This window comes from Cucurbita moschata, unplaced genomic scaffold (genome assembly GCF_002738365.1).
Source record: "Cucurbita moschata cultivar Rifu unplaced genomic scaffold, Cmos_1.0 Cmo_Scf00032, whole genome shotgun sequence".
In the NCBI taxonomy this organism is placed as follows: domain Eukaryota; kingdom Viridiplantae; phylum Streptophyta; class Magnoliopsida; order Cucurbitales; family Cucurbitaceae; genus Cucurbita; species Cucurbita moschata.
The window spans coordinates 1187052-1205133 of NW_019268548.1; the positions used below are offsets into that span (position 1 = coordinate 1187052).

Below are 18082 nucleotides of genomic sequence, written 5' to 3' on the forward strand. Positions count from 1 at the left end.
AAAAAAAAAAAAAAAAAAAAAAAAAAAAAAAAAAAAAAAAAAAAAAAAAAAAAAAAAAAAAAAAAAAAAAAAAAAAAAAAAAAAAAAAAAACGCCCTATATGACTCTGTTCCCAAGTGGGTGCCAATATTGCAAGAAAGACAACGTATCACAAAAGTCACTTCATACACTCAAAATTTCATGACAAAGATTCTTAATATTTTCGGATGGCATCTCACTTTTCCTAGGAAGGTAAAGGATTTATTAGACATAGCCCTAACATACCACCCTTCAAGAATGCAAAAGCCTTACTATGGAAAAATCTCATCATGGATATATATTTTGGAATCTATGGAAGGAGAGAAATCAAAGAGTATTCATAGAGAAGATACAGACTTATACAAAACTTTTCGACAATGTTATTTACCACGCTATATTTTGGTGTAAATTGTCTAATACTTTTGCTTCCATAGTCATACCTCCCTCATCGTACATCAAGTTATCAAAAAAAAAAAAAAATTTAATCCTTCTGAAGATTGAAAATTGTGGTCTTCTACAGCATGTTAACAAAGGTTGATCTTAAGAATCTAGAATATTAACAATTAAATAGATCTAAGCTACATGTGATTTAAAATCAAACTAAAAGAACGAGGCCATCTAAAATGTAGTTAATAAAACTTGGATCTAAACAACAGTGGTGATTTTCAGAACTGGATGCAGTTAACTGGGGTCACGTTTCATATATAAAGAATAGGGAAAGAGAAGCAAAATAATAATAAAAAAAAATTTACCACATAGCTTCAATAGAGTAAATATTGTAGCAGCCACAAAGAAGACCATTGAAATGGCAACCCAAAAGTGCTACAGAAATAGAGAAGAAAATTAGCTCGTCTCCCACAAGAAACTTATCCGAATGCCTAATAGAGTACAACAATCTTTTTGTCCAACAACACTCAACGGATGATTATATTCACCTGATATTGTCATCTCTGTCTCAAAAATTAGCTTCTTTTAGAACATAGGTGTAGCCTTTCTATAAGTAAGAATTTTCAACCCTTCTCGATGTTTAATAAGAAAATTGGTGACTATTGTAAGAAACCCAGTAAGAGAATCCATGACATATAGTGAAGGTGGCAACAAGGAGTTCAAAAACCACATAGTAGTTGAACCCAAGAGTATCCTAGGGGCCAAACCCAATCTTTGGTATTATTAGAAAACTGGTTACCATATAATCCAACACTCTTATGGATATTGTTTTTATCTCATAAGTTAGTTAATAACTGTCAAATTGTATGAAAACATCCAGACTCAGCCACATCTATGTCCTCTACCAAAACTAGAGCCAGTTTACTGTTTTCCCGCTTCACGTTATCAAAATATTGCAAATGATCATAACTTAATAGTTTTTTACATAAACAATTTAACGTTACAACAAACCATATAATAACAAGTTTGGGAGATCAATCTTATAGAACAAAGACTATGAGACGTCAAATTCTAGCAGCCAGAAGATTGTTGCTCTCAGCTCAGAAATACAGAATGCTGAGTTCTTTTGGTAACATATAACTCAAAAAACTTCAATAGGCCACGTATTTTAGCATTCTTAAGATATTAACTTAAGATAAGGGATCGTCTCACAGTGAAAAGTTCATTGATAAAAAATCTATTGAGACTTACAGGCAGCGTCTCCCATATTGCCTCGTCACTCATGCTTTCATCGTCACCAGGCATCAGTGACCTACACATTCTGAAAAGATAACGGCAGGTCAGACCAACTCACACTAACTTGGGTGAGATCCGAACACATTTCTTAAGAGCACGGAAAGCTTCTTGAGCAGGATTATTTGAAATGCCATATGGAGACTATTCACACATAAAACGTGTTTACATCACGAGGCAACTACCCAATCTAATCATATTTGGCACTGAGAAACGCACAATACAACGGTAAGAAATAGAAGCTCGTAACCTAACATCATAATTTCGGAAATAACATTGTCAGGCCAAACACAGAAAACAAAACTGAGAAGGAAATCATAAGTTATGGGTTGTAAATATAGCTACTACATTTTCGTTGGGGTAAGAAATCAAGCTTCAATGAAAGAATGTACAATATATCTACTAAATTCAATATTCTATAAAAAGACACCGTCAATAAAAAAAAAAAAAATGGTTTAAATTCAGAAGCCTATTTCTAAAATAAGTGAATTTCGTCAAAATGGTCCCAAGTCTCAACAATAATTTGGTGAGGGTCAAAGGTGATCCAGCACAACAGCAGACATACCAATCATTATATTGGGTCATATGGGGGTAAGAAATTAATAATTTAACCGTCAAATCCACGTAAGAAAGTTTATGTAATAGCCCAAACCCACCGGGCTTCCCCTCAAAGTTTTAAAACGTGTCTACTAGGGAGAGGTTTCCACACCCTTACAAGGAATGTTTCGTTCCTCTCTCCAACCAATGTGGGATTTCACAATCCACCCTCCTTGGGCGCCCAACGTCCTTACTGGCACACTGTTCGATGTCTGACTCTGATACCATTTGTAACAGCCCAAGCCCACCGTTAGCAGATATTGTCCTCCTTGTGCTTTCCCTTCCAAGCTTTCCCTCAAAGATTTAAAACGCGTCTAGTAGGAAGAGGTTTCCACATCCTTATAAGGAATGCTTCGTTCCCCTCTCCAACCAAGGTGGGATCTCACAGTTTAGATGAGGCAATTCTAAAAAGTACAAAGGTCAAGAAGGATTCAACCCATAAAGATAATTGTTAAAAGACTAAAGCATCAGATATCTCAATATATACAACATTTAATGCAGAGAAAACTTTAAGAAACAAGTACCTGAAATTATCTATTAAGATAATGATTTCAAATGCCAGCAACGGTAGAAAGACAATCTTCAAGTTCACAGCAGCAAAACCATAAACTGGCAGAAATGGAATTGCCTCAATAAGCATACAGAACAATACCCTGACGAATACTGAAAATTCGGGAACAAAAACCGTTGCACTGGAAATAATGCACCAACATTCTTAAACAATTACAAATCATTCGAAGGTGTCATATTTCAAATCAACAGCATAAAGAAAATGAAAACTACACTAACATGTACATGTAAACACATCCATAACAATGACATACCAGATCGGCTCTCGAGGTATATACAAAGAAGTAACTCAAATGCTATAAGCAAAGGTGTCGCAACAACAGCATGGCACGGTGCCCACTGTTCAACAGAGATACATGGCAGATTTACAAATTATGTCATAAAAGAAACCATCTAATAAGAAAACACAAAACAGAGTCAATCCCAACGAAAATCCATTTGCCATTAGTGACTTACATGACGATTATGAGGAAGAGATGGGGCAGGTAATGAGAACCTTCCTCGAGCAACAACCACATGAAACACCCAAAGTGGAAAAAATATAACCCTGCATACCAAATTTTGTAAAATTTCAAAGGAAAGAAAGAGGAAATTGTGGTTTCTCTTATACTTATTACTCTACAGTCTACAACATTTCCAGCTGCGAGTGTACTCCTAGACTGAAAGTATTTGTTTTTTAAAAAATAATGAATTGCAGCGCATCCACTACCTCGAACACAATTACTCTACAGAAATCATACAAACAGGATAGATGGGAGTGGAACAGAATAGCGAAGCTACGCAGTGGAAGGGAAGGGGCCTAAATTGACCCCTTCTTTCTTCTTTTCTTTCTTTCTTGTTCAAGTAAAAAAAAGAAGCAGTATGAACTGTCGGATGAGAATGAAAAGCCAATTCAAAGCACCACGCAGTAATAAACTTTGGACTAAGTTTCAATTTATTCCTCACTTCAAGAGAAAGGAACCAACTACACACCCGCCGACAACCATTGAACTCAATCGCCAAACCATCTCCACAAATTTTCAAAACTCTTGCCATGTTCTACGATCACCACAGTATCTTAATACCAAATATCCGATTAGCAATTCATGTTCCTAATTGGTATCCCCCAACGCATTAAAGAAACAATCCACAATTAACACGACGCTTTAGCCCTTCCCCACTTCACGATAGTTTAATTTAAAAATGAGGGGAATGGGAAAAAAACCACAATCAAGTGAACCGCAATGGAACCTGAAAAATATAATGACCCATAAAATAAAAACAAAATTTGATGAACAGAGAGATCGAAGAACAAAGAAGGAAACAAATAAGTAAATAAAGTACCACCAACTGTAAGAGACGAAATGATCGAGCTTGAGAACGAGCAACAGCGTGAAACAGAAGAGTAAACCGTGGGCCAAAAGTGCCTGCACGGACTTCAACACTCTCCTCCAAGTCATTCCTCCTCCCACTAACTTCCTTTACCTCAAACAGGCCTCCACCCCTCTTCGACACGCCCCTCAAAACCCAAAAACCAGATGACCCATCGTGCAAACCATCGAAAAGAACAGAACCCAAATTGGAAAAAAGAAGAGAAATCAGAAACTGGGTATAATAGAAAAAATGATGAAGGAGAAGAAAGGACCAGAAGCTCTCAATCCCCGTCTCTGCTTCTAACCCCGGATGCGCAATCAGTTGGTGTAAAGTGAGGAAAAGAATGAATTGAAGTAAAAGGAGATAGATGGGTCTGTTTCCACCGTCGGGAAAGGGAAAGGAAAACGAAAGAAACCCCCCCTCTCTCCTCTTTTCTCAAACAACAATATCTTAATCCAGGTCCTCGCTACTGTGCTACCTTTGCCAGATGCTTTTGCTTGAAGGAAAAACAGAGTCAAGTTTGAAATATCCAACCAAGTGGAGAGGAAGGGATTGGGGGGGGAGCGTGGTGGGAAGAAACGGAGGCAAATGTCGATGCGATGGGCGCTCGTAGAGTTATTGGGGGATCCTAATCTCACCCGCGTTTTTCAACCCCCATTTTTGGTGCCTTCCTCCACGTGTGTAGGGGCGAATTTTGAATAGGACAACCAACCAGAACAAATAAACAATTTTTAATAATTAAATCTTTATTTGGTTTTAAATTTCTAAATAATTTCTACGCTTTTTTCCTTTTTTTTATTATTTTTTATTTTTTTATATAGACTTAGATATATATGAAAGTCATGTTTTATAAGCAAACTAATATGATTTTTGTCGCGCTGTAATAATATTATTTAATATTTATATATAATACAAAAGAAGTAATATACTTACCCATTTAAAAATACATTCATGTCAATTTGTATGATAGACATAAAACCATTCATATGGAACTTTTGGATAAAATTTTACATCTGTATCGTTTAACGGTAGGATTTTAAACCTCGAGATTTCAATTTTTTGAATATATTAATAAAAATATTTTTTTGTTGTTTAAATTAAACTAATATTTTTGTTGGTAATTTTAAAGATATTTTTAACGTTATAAAATTTATGTGTATTAACGAAACTTTTAGAATATTAAAAAAAAAAAAAACGAATTACAAAATTTATTGATATTTTCTATCATTTAACATTTATTTTATGGATAGAGTACATAAAAAATTAATATATATATATATATATATATATATGTGTGTGAGAAAGGATTAAAATTACCCGGGGGTTACGCATTTGTGTCCCTGCCAAAAACCAAAGAAATGTCAAATTACAAATATGGGCACGCAAAGGAATAATTAAAGATGTAATGTGGATGAACATGCGGGGGTAACTCAGTCAATATAATGTTTGAATATATTGTCATACTAGTTGGTGGACATTGTGAGAGCCAAATAGGGCTAGACAGAAAAAAAACATATATTTAAATTAAGCTCCAACTGCCGACAGGTCAATGGCATTTTTTATTGGACAGAATGGCCCTACTATTTGTTTGGGAAACCTATGTCCTAACATAATCGGATAATGGGGACGATGATATTTTTAATAACCGGATAATGGGAAGATTCAACAAGTGGTGGATGAGGCATTTGACAGATTCAAGGAGCCTTTTTGTAACCATTGAGAGGGCTCCTTTCAATATGCATAAGTACAATAACTTCCTCTCCAAATTTTTAGAACGTGTTTACGAGGAAGAGGTTTCTATTTCCTTATAAAAAAAATATTTCGTTCTCTTCTCTAACCGATATAGGATCTCACAATCCACCCTTTTTCAGGACCCAGCATCTTTGCTAGCACTCGTTCTCTTTTCCAATTGATGTGAGACCTCTCAATCTACCCCTTTCGAAGCCCAACATCCTTGTTGGCACATTGTCTCATGTCCACCCCCTTCGGGGCTTAGCCTTCTCGCTAGCATATTGTCCGGTGCCTAATTCCGATACTATTTGTAACGGCCTAAGCCACTGCTAGCAGATATTGTCTTCTATGAGCTTTCCCTTACGGGATTTCTCTCAAAAAATTTAAAACACATTTGTTAGGGAGAAGTTTCCACGCTCTTGTAAAGAACGTGAGATCTCACACACACACTACATATATATATATATATATATAGACACGCACGCGGGTGATTAGCTAATTAACTCAGGAACATATAAAACCATGGTAGAAGTAGTCTGCAGATTCCATAGTCTCCAAGCATTCCCCTTCTTGCTTTGATTCATAATTAACTTTTCCCCTCCACAAAAAAAAAAATAGCCAGCGCTCACCAAAATTGTGAGGGAGGATACTAAACAAACATCTCCTTCACGCCTGACCAAGCTGTACAAAGATCACAAGACAAGAATGAGGTAGCAGGCACCGCCTTAAAGGAATTGTTGGAGCCAATTAGAGTTCGCGGCATCCTTCTTCAAACCATCTCGTAATTGGCTCACTTGTTGTAGAGCTTCCTTTAGATCCATTTTATCCAATGGAAGATTAGCAAACTCCTCTAAAAACTGGCGAGCCCGCCCTACACCTTTGGACATGTCTTCTGAACCAAACTCGCGTTTTCGCTTTGATGGTATCTGTATATAATGGTAGTGTACATAAGTAAAGGCATATAACACATGACTAGAATATCTATATATTTAACAGTAATACATGCATCTGCATGCCTCATACATTTTTTAGAGTAGTATTCAACTTGAGCGTAGCTCAATTAATTAAGATATATACCCTTGATGAAGAGGTCGAAATTTAAATCCCTCCATTCAATATGATGTTGAACAAAAATAACAGCAAAAATAATTAGGGGCATCACTCTAATGGGTGACTATTGTGGTGATTTAAGGCACTCTTCCAGAGTTATTGTCATCCCTACGTCTCATCAATCTCTTCAGAAAGATGATCCTATTAGAGAAAAAATCTCACCTGACAACCTTCTGTAATTTACTTGTCTATGAATGTTGTTTATTTATCTTGCAACTTTCAATTTAGAAAAGATCTGTTTGATGGAGAGACCAATGATTTATCATATTTGTTCTCTTTTGCATGTTGTTCATCTTCACTTGGATTCTTTTGACAATTGTATTAGGTTCCTTGTGGCCATGGGTATATTCTCTTCCAAGTCTATGTTTCTCTTGGTTGGTTAGGGATGAGAGGATTAACCCATTGGCTTTGTCTACAGATCTTCGTCTATGAATTTGAGTTTCAATTTGTATGTGCTTTCAAGTAAGTAATTTAGGATTTGGACCACATTTTATGGAGATTTCATTTTAAGGCTATAGATGTTTCTTCGTATGAGGTTTGAAGTTTGACACATTCTGATACTTCCCTTTTGAATCTCTACAACAAAATTGTTTCCTAATTATCAAGTTGTTGATTCTTAACATTGGGAGTTTCATTTTTAAATTTTTGCTTCCATTTTGGTTCAGAGTTGTCTTCTTGCATTAACCTTGTTCAGAAAAGTTGTTTTTTCAGCCCACAGAAAATCTAAAAATTGAGCTACGCTTATGTGAATTTAACAAGTATTCGCTCCTTCCCTCAAATGAGAAAGGTGGCTAGCGGATCTTCCACTCTAATGCCTCTAGAGAAAAAAGTCTCACCCGTCAACCCTCCAGTGAGATAAACAAGGAAACTTGCTATAGAAAGAAAGCTAGGTATACAACTCACTTTTTCCCGAAGCCCCTTTCTCTGAAAAACTATAATCAAGGATGATATTCATAAATTAGGCCTTTTCCTTTATTTTTTAAAACCAAAACTATTCGCCTTTTCCCTTTACATTAGTCCACAGCTTGCTTGGCGAAAAGAATCACATGTAGGATCAGGAAACAAAAAGACCTTGCATGCAGTCAGTTTATTTGTAAAAAAGAAACTTTGTTTGAATCAAATTATGAATATATAGTAGTCTAGATTTCGATACGGTAGGGTGTCATTTAGATTTTGGAAAGAAATAGAAGTTTCGGAAAGAAAAAGATGGTAAGACAAGTTGGTCTTATTTGAGTTTCGGATTCATTGATCCCATACTTTGGAGTGTAGATAAGCATGGAATCAATTATTTTTAACGAAAATGTAACACTATAGATTATACCTCTTTCCCGGTAGTGGCTGAAGTAGTTGAATCAGTGGAGAAATCTTCCAGTTCAGCAGCCTTTTCTCTGGCAAGTGCCACGACACTAGAAGGAAAGTTTGCAAATTCTGCTACATGAATCCCAAAGCTTTGATCACAAGCTCCAGGTTCAACCTGCAAAAGACAGAAAAGCGAAGGACTAAATGAAGCTCTGTTACATAAACGAACTTGCTAGTTACAACAGCCGGTAATTGAGGGGGAGGATAATAAACTTGATGCCTCCAATTTTAATGAAGGCTGGGAAAACATTTGGTCAAACTAAAATAGGTTTGGAAACTGGAAGATTTGACATTCGGATGCATGGTCTAAATAATAGATGGGGTTTTTTTTTTTTTTTTCAACTTGAAGGAATAAATTTATAGATTCTGAAGTGGATCATGGGTAAAATACCAAGTCTAAATTCACAAGTGATAGATCGACACTATTATTGAATACCAAGTCTAAAAGGCTCACGAACATGTAGACAACAGCACTTCAGGTTTTAGCTTTTCTTTCACTCTCATTGGTCTAATAACTCCTGATCAACATATTACAGATGCCATACAGGTTAATATAAATCCAACGGAAATTATTCAAATGACATCATCAATGCCCTTCTGTCGTGTCTTCAAACTACTATGTTATATTAACATGTGTTTTTATATCATTAATGTATTCAGAAAAATATACCACTGGGGTTCCATTTCCTCATCTTTCCTAGAACAAACCTTTTAGGCTAAAATACAGAATCCAAAAGAAACAGGAAAAAATGAAGCATACTCTGTTATGATGTCCTTGGTCAACCCATCTAATTTAAGACAAAAAAAAATATAAAATATAGGAAAAAGAGATATTCCCAGCAACCATTTACCTTGTACAGCATTGTCAACTTGTGATTTGATGAGTCTATGTGTGCACTGACATGAAAGTTTGCCACACCAACAATTTGCTTTCCATGGGGCTCAAGATCAGTATTGCCATGAGCTAGTGCAGTTAGTTCGTGGAAGTGGGTTGCAAATAAAGTGGGTGCTTTAATCACTTCAACAAGATGTTCACAAATGGCCCATGCTAAACCTGATTATAAGATTCAATACAGAGTAATTTTAATAAAAACCAACTTGAGAAAATAACTGATTTCATTTAAAACCAGTGAACAAAGCATTGTCGTGCATGCTCAAGCATAAAAATTTAAGGTGATGATCGTCATGTAATAAGAAAGTATCATTTAAGATGTACTGCAATTTTCGGCAGGTTAAGTAAAGATAGGGGGATAAATGTTAGTGGGTGAAAATCGGCACATTATAAAGAGTGTCATTTAAAATGTACTACAATTTTCAGCAAGTTGGGTCGAATGGGTGAAAGAAAGACATTTTTCATCGAGATAACTGATCTTCTTTAGTTCTTCAAGCTACATGCTCTAATTAATTCAAATTTTAAAAATTAAAAAAAAAAAATGTTCTTTATGAGAAACCAAGCTTTCATTGAGATATATGATAATTTTTGGTGGTGTAGAGCAGTCTAGAGAGGATCTTTGGGATACCATTAGGTTTAATTCCTTTCTGTGTTCGTCTGTTAATATGGTTTTTTGGACTAGGGTATATAAAAAGTTCAATGAACGTTGGAGGCTTGGGTAGTCAATTCTTCATAGAGTTCCCAGCCATACACATTTAACAACTTATATGGATATTCTTCAATTCAAAAAGGGCAAGTGATAAAGAATTGACGATGCACCTTATGGAATAAATTATGAGAACTCTATAATGCAAGACACGTCAGGAGAAAGCAAGGGAGTCAAGAAAGAAACCAACCAAATCCATCATAAGTGGATGTCCCACGGCCCAATTCATCAATGATTATCAAAGACTTCTCTGTAGCTCCTTTCAGTATAGATGCAGTTTCAAGCATCTCTTGCATAAAGGTAGAAACTCCACGAAGCTAGAATAGTAAAATAGACATTAGTAGATTTCCACATCGAAGGAAACAGCCGGCTCAAATATACAAGTAACGAGAAAATAATTTAACTAAGAGAAAATTGTCGAGCAAATGCCTTCACAGAAAAAGTCCCAAAAAATTGTTCCCCATCAATTACAATGTTGATTGTAAATACAATTATATATATATATATATATATATATATGCACATCTGCGAGTGTTTGGACCAACTTGCACCCACCAACTATTTTCATAGGACAACCGTTTGACCCTACCATTTTTTGGTTATGAAAGAAACTCATAGGATATTAAATATAATGTGGTTACCAAATTTGAACTCATTCTCTCTAAGCTCTTTACAATTTAAATTAGCACTTGATGTCCTATTAAGAACTCAAAAGAATTTAAAATATATTTTTTGTATCTGCTTTTGCCTTTACAACCCTGATTCCCTCGTGATCTGACTTCTAGATAAGATGCTGAACAGTGTGTGATTAATTTTTTTTATGTAAAAGAAGCTTTCAGCAGAGTCGAAGTAAAGTCAGTAAAATTAATTTCTTGATCCATTTTTTTAAACTTACTAAAGCATCGAAACTAAAGTAGTCCATTGAATGAGATTAAAGCATATAACCCACAACAGTTTGCGGCATTCAAAAACTGAAGTAAACACCACATCATCAGAAGTCATTTATGAATATCAGGACATAGATTGCAGGTAGCGCCAGTAAAAAGGGATACTATGAAGGCCAAGAAAAAGGATTATAGGCCTACGCCCTTTGGTGGGTTTTTTCCCTATCGTGGTTAATTTGAAACCTAAGCAGCTCATTAGTCACTTTGAATGGCTTGAAAATCTTGTTTGAAAAACTGTAAAACCATGTAGGCTCTCAGACCTTAGTAAATACTAACATGTGATTGTGAAGACAGAGAAACTAATCAACCAAACAAGCAGTTGCTTAATTGTCATTTCCTAATGTATCATCAAGTGTTCAGCTACAACTAGCCAGGGGTTGGCAGGCTCCAAGGTTGGTAATGAATGCTTATGCATGCGATGAACCTGGAAATTAGAACTACGAGAAAAGGGTATGTGATAAGCCTCCAGTCATAGACACCTACTCACGTAGAAAAGAAGGGAAGGACAACTAAGGATGTTAAAGGATTGTTATATGTAGAAGGTAGTTTTGATTAGTCAGTGAAACGTGTGAACTAGGCAGCATAGGAATAAGATTGCAATAATAAGGAAAAAAGATAAGTTGATGATGGGAAACTAAGCATTAGTTTTAATCACTGTTCTAGCACGAAGATAGCCCTCCAGTGAAGTGAAAGTCACACAGAGAACCTGTCTCCTTTAACTCCTTAATGGAAAGTAAGAGGAACCATGATTTGTTCACGAAAACAATAGTTTAATGCATGTCAGAAATATAGTATTCAGTGAAGGGATATTTAAAAAATGAGTATGTGTTGAGAACTTACTTGACAGTCACCTGCACCTACGCGGGCAAAAATGCAATCACGAACAGAAATACTAGCTTTGTCACAGGGAACAAAACAACCTACTTGTGCCATTAGAATGTTCACTCCAACCTATAAAAACATATTTCCAGTTTTCAGAGTGAATACAAGGTGCAACAGTATTGGCAAGCTGATATAAAGCCCCTGTGGAACTTAATAATCCAAACTTGGCACAAGAGGAATTTGGGCGAATATGTCATAACTCCAGGCTATTACACCACCAGAAGTTTAAAGATATTTCAAAATAAAATAATGATGAAAATGTCATCAACATAGCACCTGTCGGATAAATGTAGATTTTCCGCCCATATTAGGCCCAGTAATGATTTGGAACCAACTTTCTCCCCTTACCTATTTACGAGGGAAATAAAAGCTTCAAGTAATTAGTCATTTCAAATCTGAAACATAATGACAATAAATAAGAATAGCATTAACGTATTCTTGATTATCCAAACAAGCCACTCACTAATTTACAATCATTTGGTATGAAATTAACCCAATCTTGAGCCTCCACACAGGGGTGCCTACTTCCTTCCAATATAATATTTCCCTCATCCTGTTGCAGAAGGCCGGCAACAAATTAATTTTGAGTAAGTGTAGCTTTTATGTAAGATTCAAATCTATTGGTGCTCAGGATAATCAACAGTAAAAAAGATACCGATGATGTGATGTCTGGCCTAGTATAAGGAGTTGGACAGCTAGAGGCTAAATCAGCAAAACCAAGTAAAACGTCTAATTCTGAGAGCATTTCCGCCAAGGGTCTGAATACCTACAGTCACACAAAGTTCTTTAGTTCAATTAAAGTGGTAATGAACAATAGATACATCATAGACAGTAAATCCACCTCATTGAAGGATGATGCAGTTTCAATTACTCGGTGAACCAACTCTTTCTGGAAATTCTTGTACTCCTCGACTATTTTCTGATACTGGTCACCCAGCTTTTTAAGTTTGGTGTTTGTAAACTTCACTCCATCTTTTCGGGTTTCAAGGACAATGAAGTGGGTGGAGAGCTTTTTCCTTACTTTTGGTTCTTCTTTCTTAGTAATTCTAAAAACATGTCCAAATTGTGTACCTTTGTCTAACTTCAAAGCCTTATCAACCGCAAGATCAAGATCATTAGCAACCTGCCTATGCAAATCCTGTATTTGCTGCTCTATCGATTCCTGCACATTCTTCAACTTGGACAGAGCAGGGTCGTAACTAGATGAAATCATATATTCTCCATTCTCAAGCTGATCAAGATCAACAGCAGTTTCCACAAGATTATTGAACTTGTTCAGATGATCGTTGTCAGTCCAGATCTCAAGACATTCCATGTACTTCTCCTTGATAAGTGAGGAAAATTGTCCTTCATAATTCTCCAAGGCATTTTTAATGAATGGAAGCCTTATACTTGACTACATTATAATGATGAAAGTCCAAATATCAGAGCAATATGGACAAAGCACAAATTACTATAAAACATAAATCTCACAATGAAAACAGGTAGCAAATTCTTCATGATAGTACAAGAATCAACATTAACCCAGTGCCAAGATTAACAATTTTCATCTCATTATCCAAACCATTTATAAGAAATTATTTCAATTAATACTAATTGTCAGTGGTTCATTTAAATCTATACCTGATAAAGTTTAACAATGTGCTGTAATCCAGCTCTTCTCTTCTCGAGATACTGTGTCAATCGTTCAATATCTGAGATTCTTTTGAGATGTTGTCTCAAATCCTGGCGGAGAGCAGTATCCTCCACAAATGCTTGAACAAGATCCAGTCTAGAATTAATTTCTTTGACGTCTAACAGAGGCTGTTTTAGCCACATATGAAGCAATCTTTTACCCATTCCAGCAGTACAGGTTCTATTCATGAGACCAAACAGGCTGAAGTTTTTGTTTGCATCAGTTTTACTTTCTAGGACATTTAATGCTCTCATGGCAGCAGAGTCTAACCTCATGTAGCTATCAAGATTGTATTTCTGGATGTTGTAGTTTCCATAATTGCTTTCATCTGCCAGTAATTCTGCATAAGCCAGCAATGCTCCTAAGGCAGCAGGCGCAAATTCAAATCCAGATACCATATCTCTAACAGGTTCAACAGAACCTTTGACAAGCCTTGAAAGATCCTGCACCAAATCTCTCATTTTAAATTCTGATTTTTTTCTCTCAGTTAACATCACACCACACTTTGTCAATGCATCATGTAGAGGTTTTAAATCACCGAACTTTCCACTGTCTAGAGGCAGAAGGCATTCCTTACAACCGAGACCAACCAGAGCTGACTCCACATTTGTAAAATGGCTATCGTCGAGAAATTCAGCCAACCCCATCAATCTTTTTGTTAAATCAACGTAGGCTAGTCCAACAATGCACCCATTTTCTCGGAAGTTCGGTAATAGTGCCACAATAGCAGGGCTGTCCTGCATTTCATTATTTGCAAACAAAACGTCTTCAAAACTGCCAATATTACCAGGTGAACCACTTTTGATCAGTCTCCAATTGGAACCACTGCCCTCATAAAGCTCCAATGTATGGTCCATTCTTTCCAAAAGAAGATCCCGGGCAATTGATTCAAACATATTTTTGCTGACACTCACACTAGACAGAGCTTCAGATACATTGCCCAGTTGTCGTAAAGCAGTTGTAGTACGGTAATAGGTCTTTGCAATGAAAACTGCACTATCGCCATGGACAGTATAGTAATCCTGAGCGATCAAATTCACGGAGGAAGGTAATTATGGCTACATATGCATGCGTATATCAAATTCCATCCAAGATGAGATCAAATAGAGGCATGTGAACAAGAGCATATTCAATTCCAGCTACTAAAGGATAAATACAATGAAACAGCATTGCACTCTGATAAAACGCAAATTGCTTCACAGACATGATGATAAGAAAGAAAAGTCGACTGAGTTTCAAATGGTATATTCCATTCAAATAGCATCAAGGGAGCGATAACCAGATCCCAATTCAACAAATGGCATCTGAACAAAATTAACGAATGAAAGGAAAGGATTAAATAACTGACCCGACGATCAAAAAATCGAACAGCTCTCGAGTCCTGCAGCAGAAACATGCAATTAAATTAAGTAACATAACCTCAGCTACAGGAGTTTCTAAATAATTACGATTCTCGCTATTATAGTTAATTAAGCATCCAATTAACGTCCTTCTATCCTGCTTCGCTAAGCACCTAGTTCCAGTAACATCAACTTATCCACGCGCAGGCCAGGGAACTAAGGAATATTAAGCTACGACCTTATGCAGAAGGAATAGGTAGCTTCCATCTAGATTCCTCTACATTTTACCAGAGTTCTCAGAGCAATCACTAAAATTTCAGTCACGAAAGTGCGAAACCAACTTGCAATAAAAACTTACGGGGGGTAGGGTTTTGAAGAATGCGAGAAACCCTTGAGCCTGTTTAGCATCTGTCAACATTTCAACCAAATGGATTAAAAATAACTCAAAAAACTAATATGCAGAATGAGAACGAGAAAAGAAAAACGACGATTTTGTAGACTGTACCAAGTTTGAGCTCGGGAAGCTTGCTTTGCTCATCGACATTTTCATCCATTTCTTCTGTTTCGTTTGAAGCTTTCAATTATGGCTTTGTTTCTTCGCCTTGTTGTGAACCAGACGTAGATGAAAAACCCTCGGAACTTCGAGGCTCGTCGATGGGTTTTACGTTCTGTTGTGTGCTTGTTGGAAATGGCGGGAAACTAGACACTGCGCGTTTGTGAGTAGGCGCGTCCGCTGAACTTCCATTTTCTTATCAAAATTCGATGATATTATTATTATTATTATTATTTTATTATATTTAAAAAATACGAGCTAACCCACCTAATTTAGGGAATAATCATTTGTTTATAAATTAGGAATACTCCTTTCATTACTACGAGATCTTTTGGAAATGCCCAAAACAAAGTGATGAGAGCTCAGACAATAGCATATCATTGTGTGGAGAGTTGTGTTCATCTAACATGGTATCAAAGCTGAATAAATGACTCCAAAGAAGAAGAAGTCGAGGCTCCTCGAGTCATAGTAGAAAATGATTAAGACTCTCGATCATCGTGGGTTATAAATTCGATCCTTCACTTTTTATTTTTATTTTTTGTTAAATTAAAAAATTAAGAAAAATGAAAAACGATAAGGAGAGAAAAGAAAAGGGGATGGATGAGTGAGATGAGGAGGGCTTATCAAAAGAGCTTCTGGTGAAAAGGGTACAGTGGCCTAATGGTGGGGTACGTAGGGCTGCCGGCCCAGACCTCAGACACTGGCTACTTGGACTTTGTGGGCTCTGGATGGCCCCACTCGCCTATGCTCTACACTTTCTGCACCTCATCTCTCTCGCCTATCACCAAATCCACCGCTACTAAACAAAATATTCTAATATTACCATATTCTACCCCTTTTTATAAATATATATATAAATCTTCAAATTATAAATTTATCTCTGTATTTATTTAATTTGAAATTTTTAAAAATTAATTAATTAATCTATTATACGTTCCACTTAAGATTCCATCTGCAAAAGCAAAGTTTACACTGATATGACTCATCATCATTCATCAAACTGCATTTCCTTTTCTTATTGCTAGTCACGTGTACCCGAATAAGTGGACAATTGGGGCGTGAACATAAAGCTCTTTATGACACAATCAAGGGGTAGCTATTCGGCTCCAATTATGTCTCGTTTGGTGGTGTTCGTTGGTTTTGGTGTCCATTTGTGATAAGTTTTGTTCATTTGGTGTTAATGAAAATAGAGTGAAATTCCATGCAGAGCGGAGTGTTAGGCAAAGAGAAACAAAATCACGCAAACCCATCAAGCGCAGATTACAGTGACGCACCCTATAGGGATGCCACCATAACTCTCTCCCCTTTCTCTCTGTCTAATTAATTCCTCTGTCCTTTTCTCCTCCCTGATTTGAACCCTCCCCATCAACACCCACAACCCGAAATCGACACAAAAAGACAGCATTTTTAAGCATTAGGGCAACTGTCCCCATTGCAGGTGCCGGAAAGGTCCTGGTGGGCACACTGGTCATGGCTCCCAAAGCAGTGCAAAACCCAGGTTCTTCTACTCACCCTCAACTATATATACTGTGTGTAGATAATATAGAGTTAGTTTAGTGGAGTGGGGGAATGAAAATGGTGGCATCATTCCAATCTCCCAAGTTTGCTCTTTTGGTGTATTACTGTGCAAAATCCTTCTTTCTTCAATCATACACTTCCACTTTATCTTTCAGATCCATTGAATTGGATCACAAACTTATTATTTTTCTTTTTTCTTTAAATAAAAAAAAACCTTAATCATATTTGTTTTGATTCTAATCTTTGATTCCACCCCCAAATTTCATGTTTTTATTCCATTTATTTCAGTCCCCTTCATCATTATTCTTACATTTCTTGAGTTTACAGCTGAATGATGGAAATTAAGCCCCCAAATACCATTATTATAATTTTAATGCCTTAAAATTAGTTTTAAATTCATACCCTGAAGAATGAAATTAACGTAGGGTAAAAAATGGGGAGAAGTGATTATTATTATTATTATTATTATTATTATTATTAGAGGTACAATGGAGATAGAGATTCCCTCCGGTAAAAAATGGGGCAACAATGTGTCTGTTACTGACTGTCCTTTGGTACTCAAACCAACAATGGCGCCCGTTCCCTTCCTCCGTTCAGTAACTAAGGTTTCAGTTTTCAGCGGCCAACCACTGTATGAACTCTTTGTATACACACGCTACCTACATTCATGCTTACCCTTATCCTCCTCCAAACTGGAAATAAGATCAAGAAGGAATGAATGAATGGTGATGTTTAAAAAGCTTCCACATTCAATGCCTACTACACCAACCCCCGCATGCAATCAAAATAAAAGGTATCAAATCAGGCCGCCATGATTATGTACAAAATGCTTTAATTCCGCCCCTAATCTTGGGATTCGATCTAACCACTCCATCCTTCAACCCAAAAACCAACTAGGGTTTGGAGTAGTCTTATTTTGGCTTCTCATTTTGGCTAATCAAGGGAAAGATCATGAATTTATCTACCAAATAGGTTAAGAATAAAATCATTACAAAAATGAAAGCGAAAAAGGAAAAGGGTTTTTTTCTTTTATTTATTTGTTCTAACTTTTACTTTACAAAATCATGGGAAACTCTGTATGTTCCCATTTTTTTTCTCTTCAAACAGAACACAGTAAAAAAAAAAAAAAAAAAAAAAAAAAAAAAAAAAAAAAAA

At 36.2% G+C, this 18082-nt stretch overlaps 2 protein-coding genes across 2 annotated transcripts in view; both read right to left on the bottom strand.

Moving 5' to 3' along the window:
- The window catches only part of LOC111430123, an 8856-nt gene extending 4036 nt beyond the window's left edge, over window positions 1–4820 (bottom strand). The window contains exons 1-6 of the mRNA XM_023066291.1: window positions 4188–4820; window positions 3321–3411; window positions 3119–3203; window positions 2819–2903; window positions 1656–1725; window positions 770–839 (exon numbers count right to left, since the gene is read on the bottom strand). Coding sequence (XP_022922059.1) covers window positions 770–839; window positions 1656–1725; window positions 2819–2903; window positions 3119–3203; window positions 3321–3411; window positions 4188–4303 — 517 coding nt within the window. The 5' untranslated portion in view covers window positions 4304–4820. The remainder of the gene's footprint in view (window positions 1–769; window positions 840–1655; window positions 1726–2818; window positions 2904–3118; window positions 3204–3320; window positions 3412–4187) is intronic.
- A 1654-nt stretch (window positions 4821–6474) lies between these two features.
- LOC111430121 (DNA mismatch repair protein MSH2) lies at window positions 6475–15589 on the bottom strand. The gene is made up of 13 exons (XM_023066289.1): window positions 15362–15589; window positions 15215–15264; window positions 14865–14897; window positions 13465–14538; window positions 12683–13237; window positions 12497–12607; window positions 12305–12394; window positions 12118–12189; window positions 11800–11910; window positions 10206–10332; window positions 9269–9471; window positions 8380–8532; window positions 6475–6874 (listed from the first exon to the last, which is right to left on the bottom strand). Exons 1-13 carry the CDS (start codon window positions 15408–15410, stop codon window positions 6674–6676), a joined length of 2829 nt encoding a protein of 942 aa, XP_022922057.1. The 5' UTR covers window positions 15411–15589; the 3' UTR covers window positions 6475–6673.
- Between the last annotated feature and the right edge of the window lie 2493 nt (window positions 15590–18082).

Bases quoted from the DNA above. Each gene is read 5' to 3' on its own strand.
- LOC111430121 (XM_023066289.1), bottom strand. From the start codon at position 15,410: ATGGATGAAAATGTCGATGAGCAAAGCAAGCTTCCCGAGCTCAAACTT. The intron at 12,608-12,682 runs GTGGATTTACTG...GTGTGACTGTAG, and splicing joins CTGCATCATCCTTCAATGAG to GTATTCAGACCCTTGGCGGA. The intron at 9,472-10,205 runs GTTGGTTTCTTT...TCTTATAATCAG, and splicing joins ATCCACTTATGATGGATTTG to GTTTAGCATGGGCCATTTGT.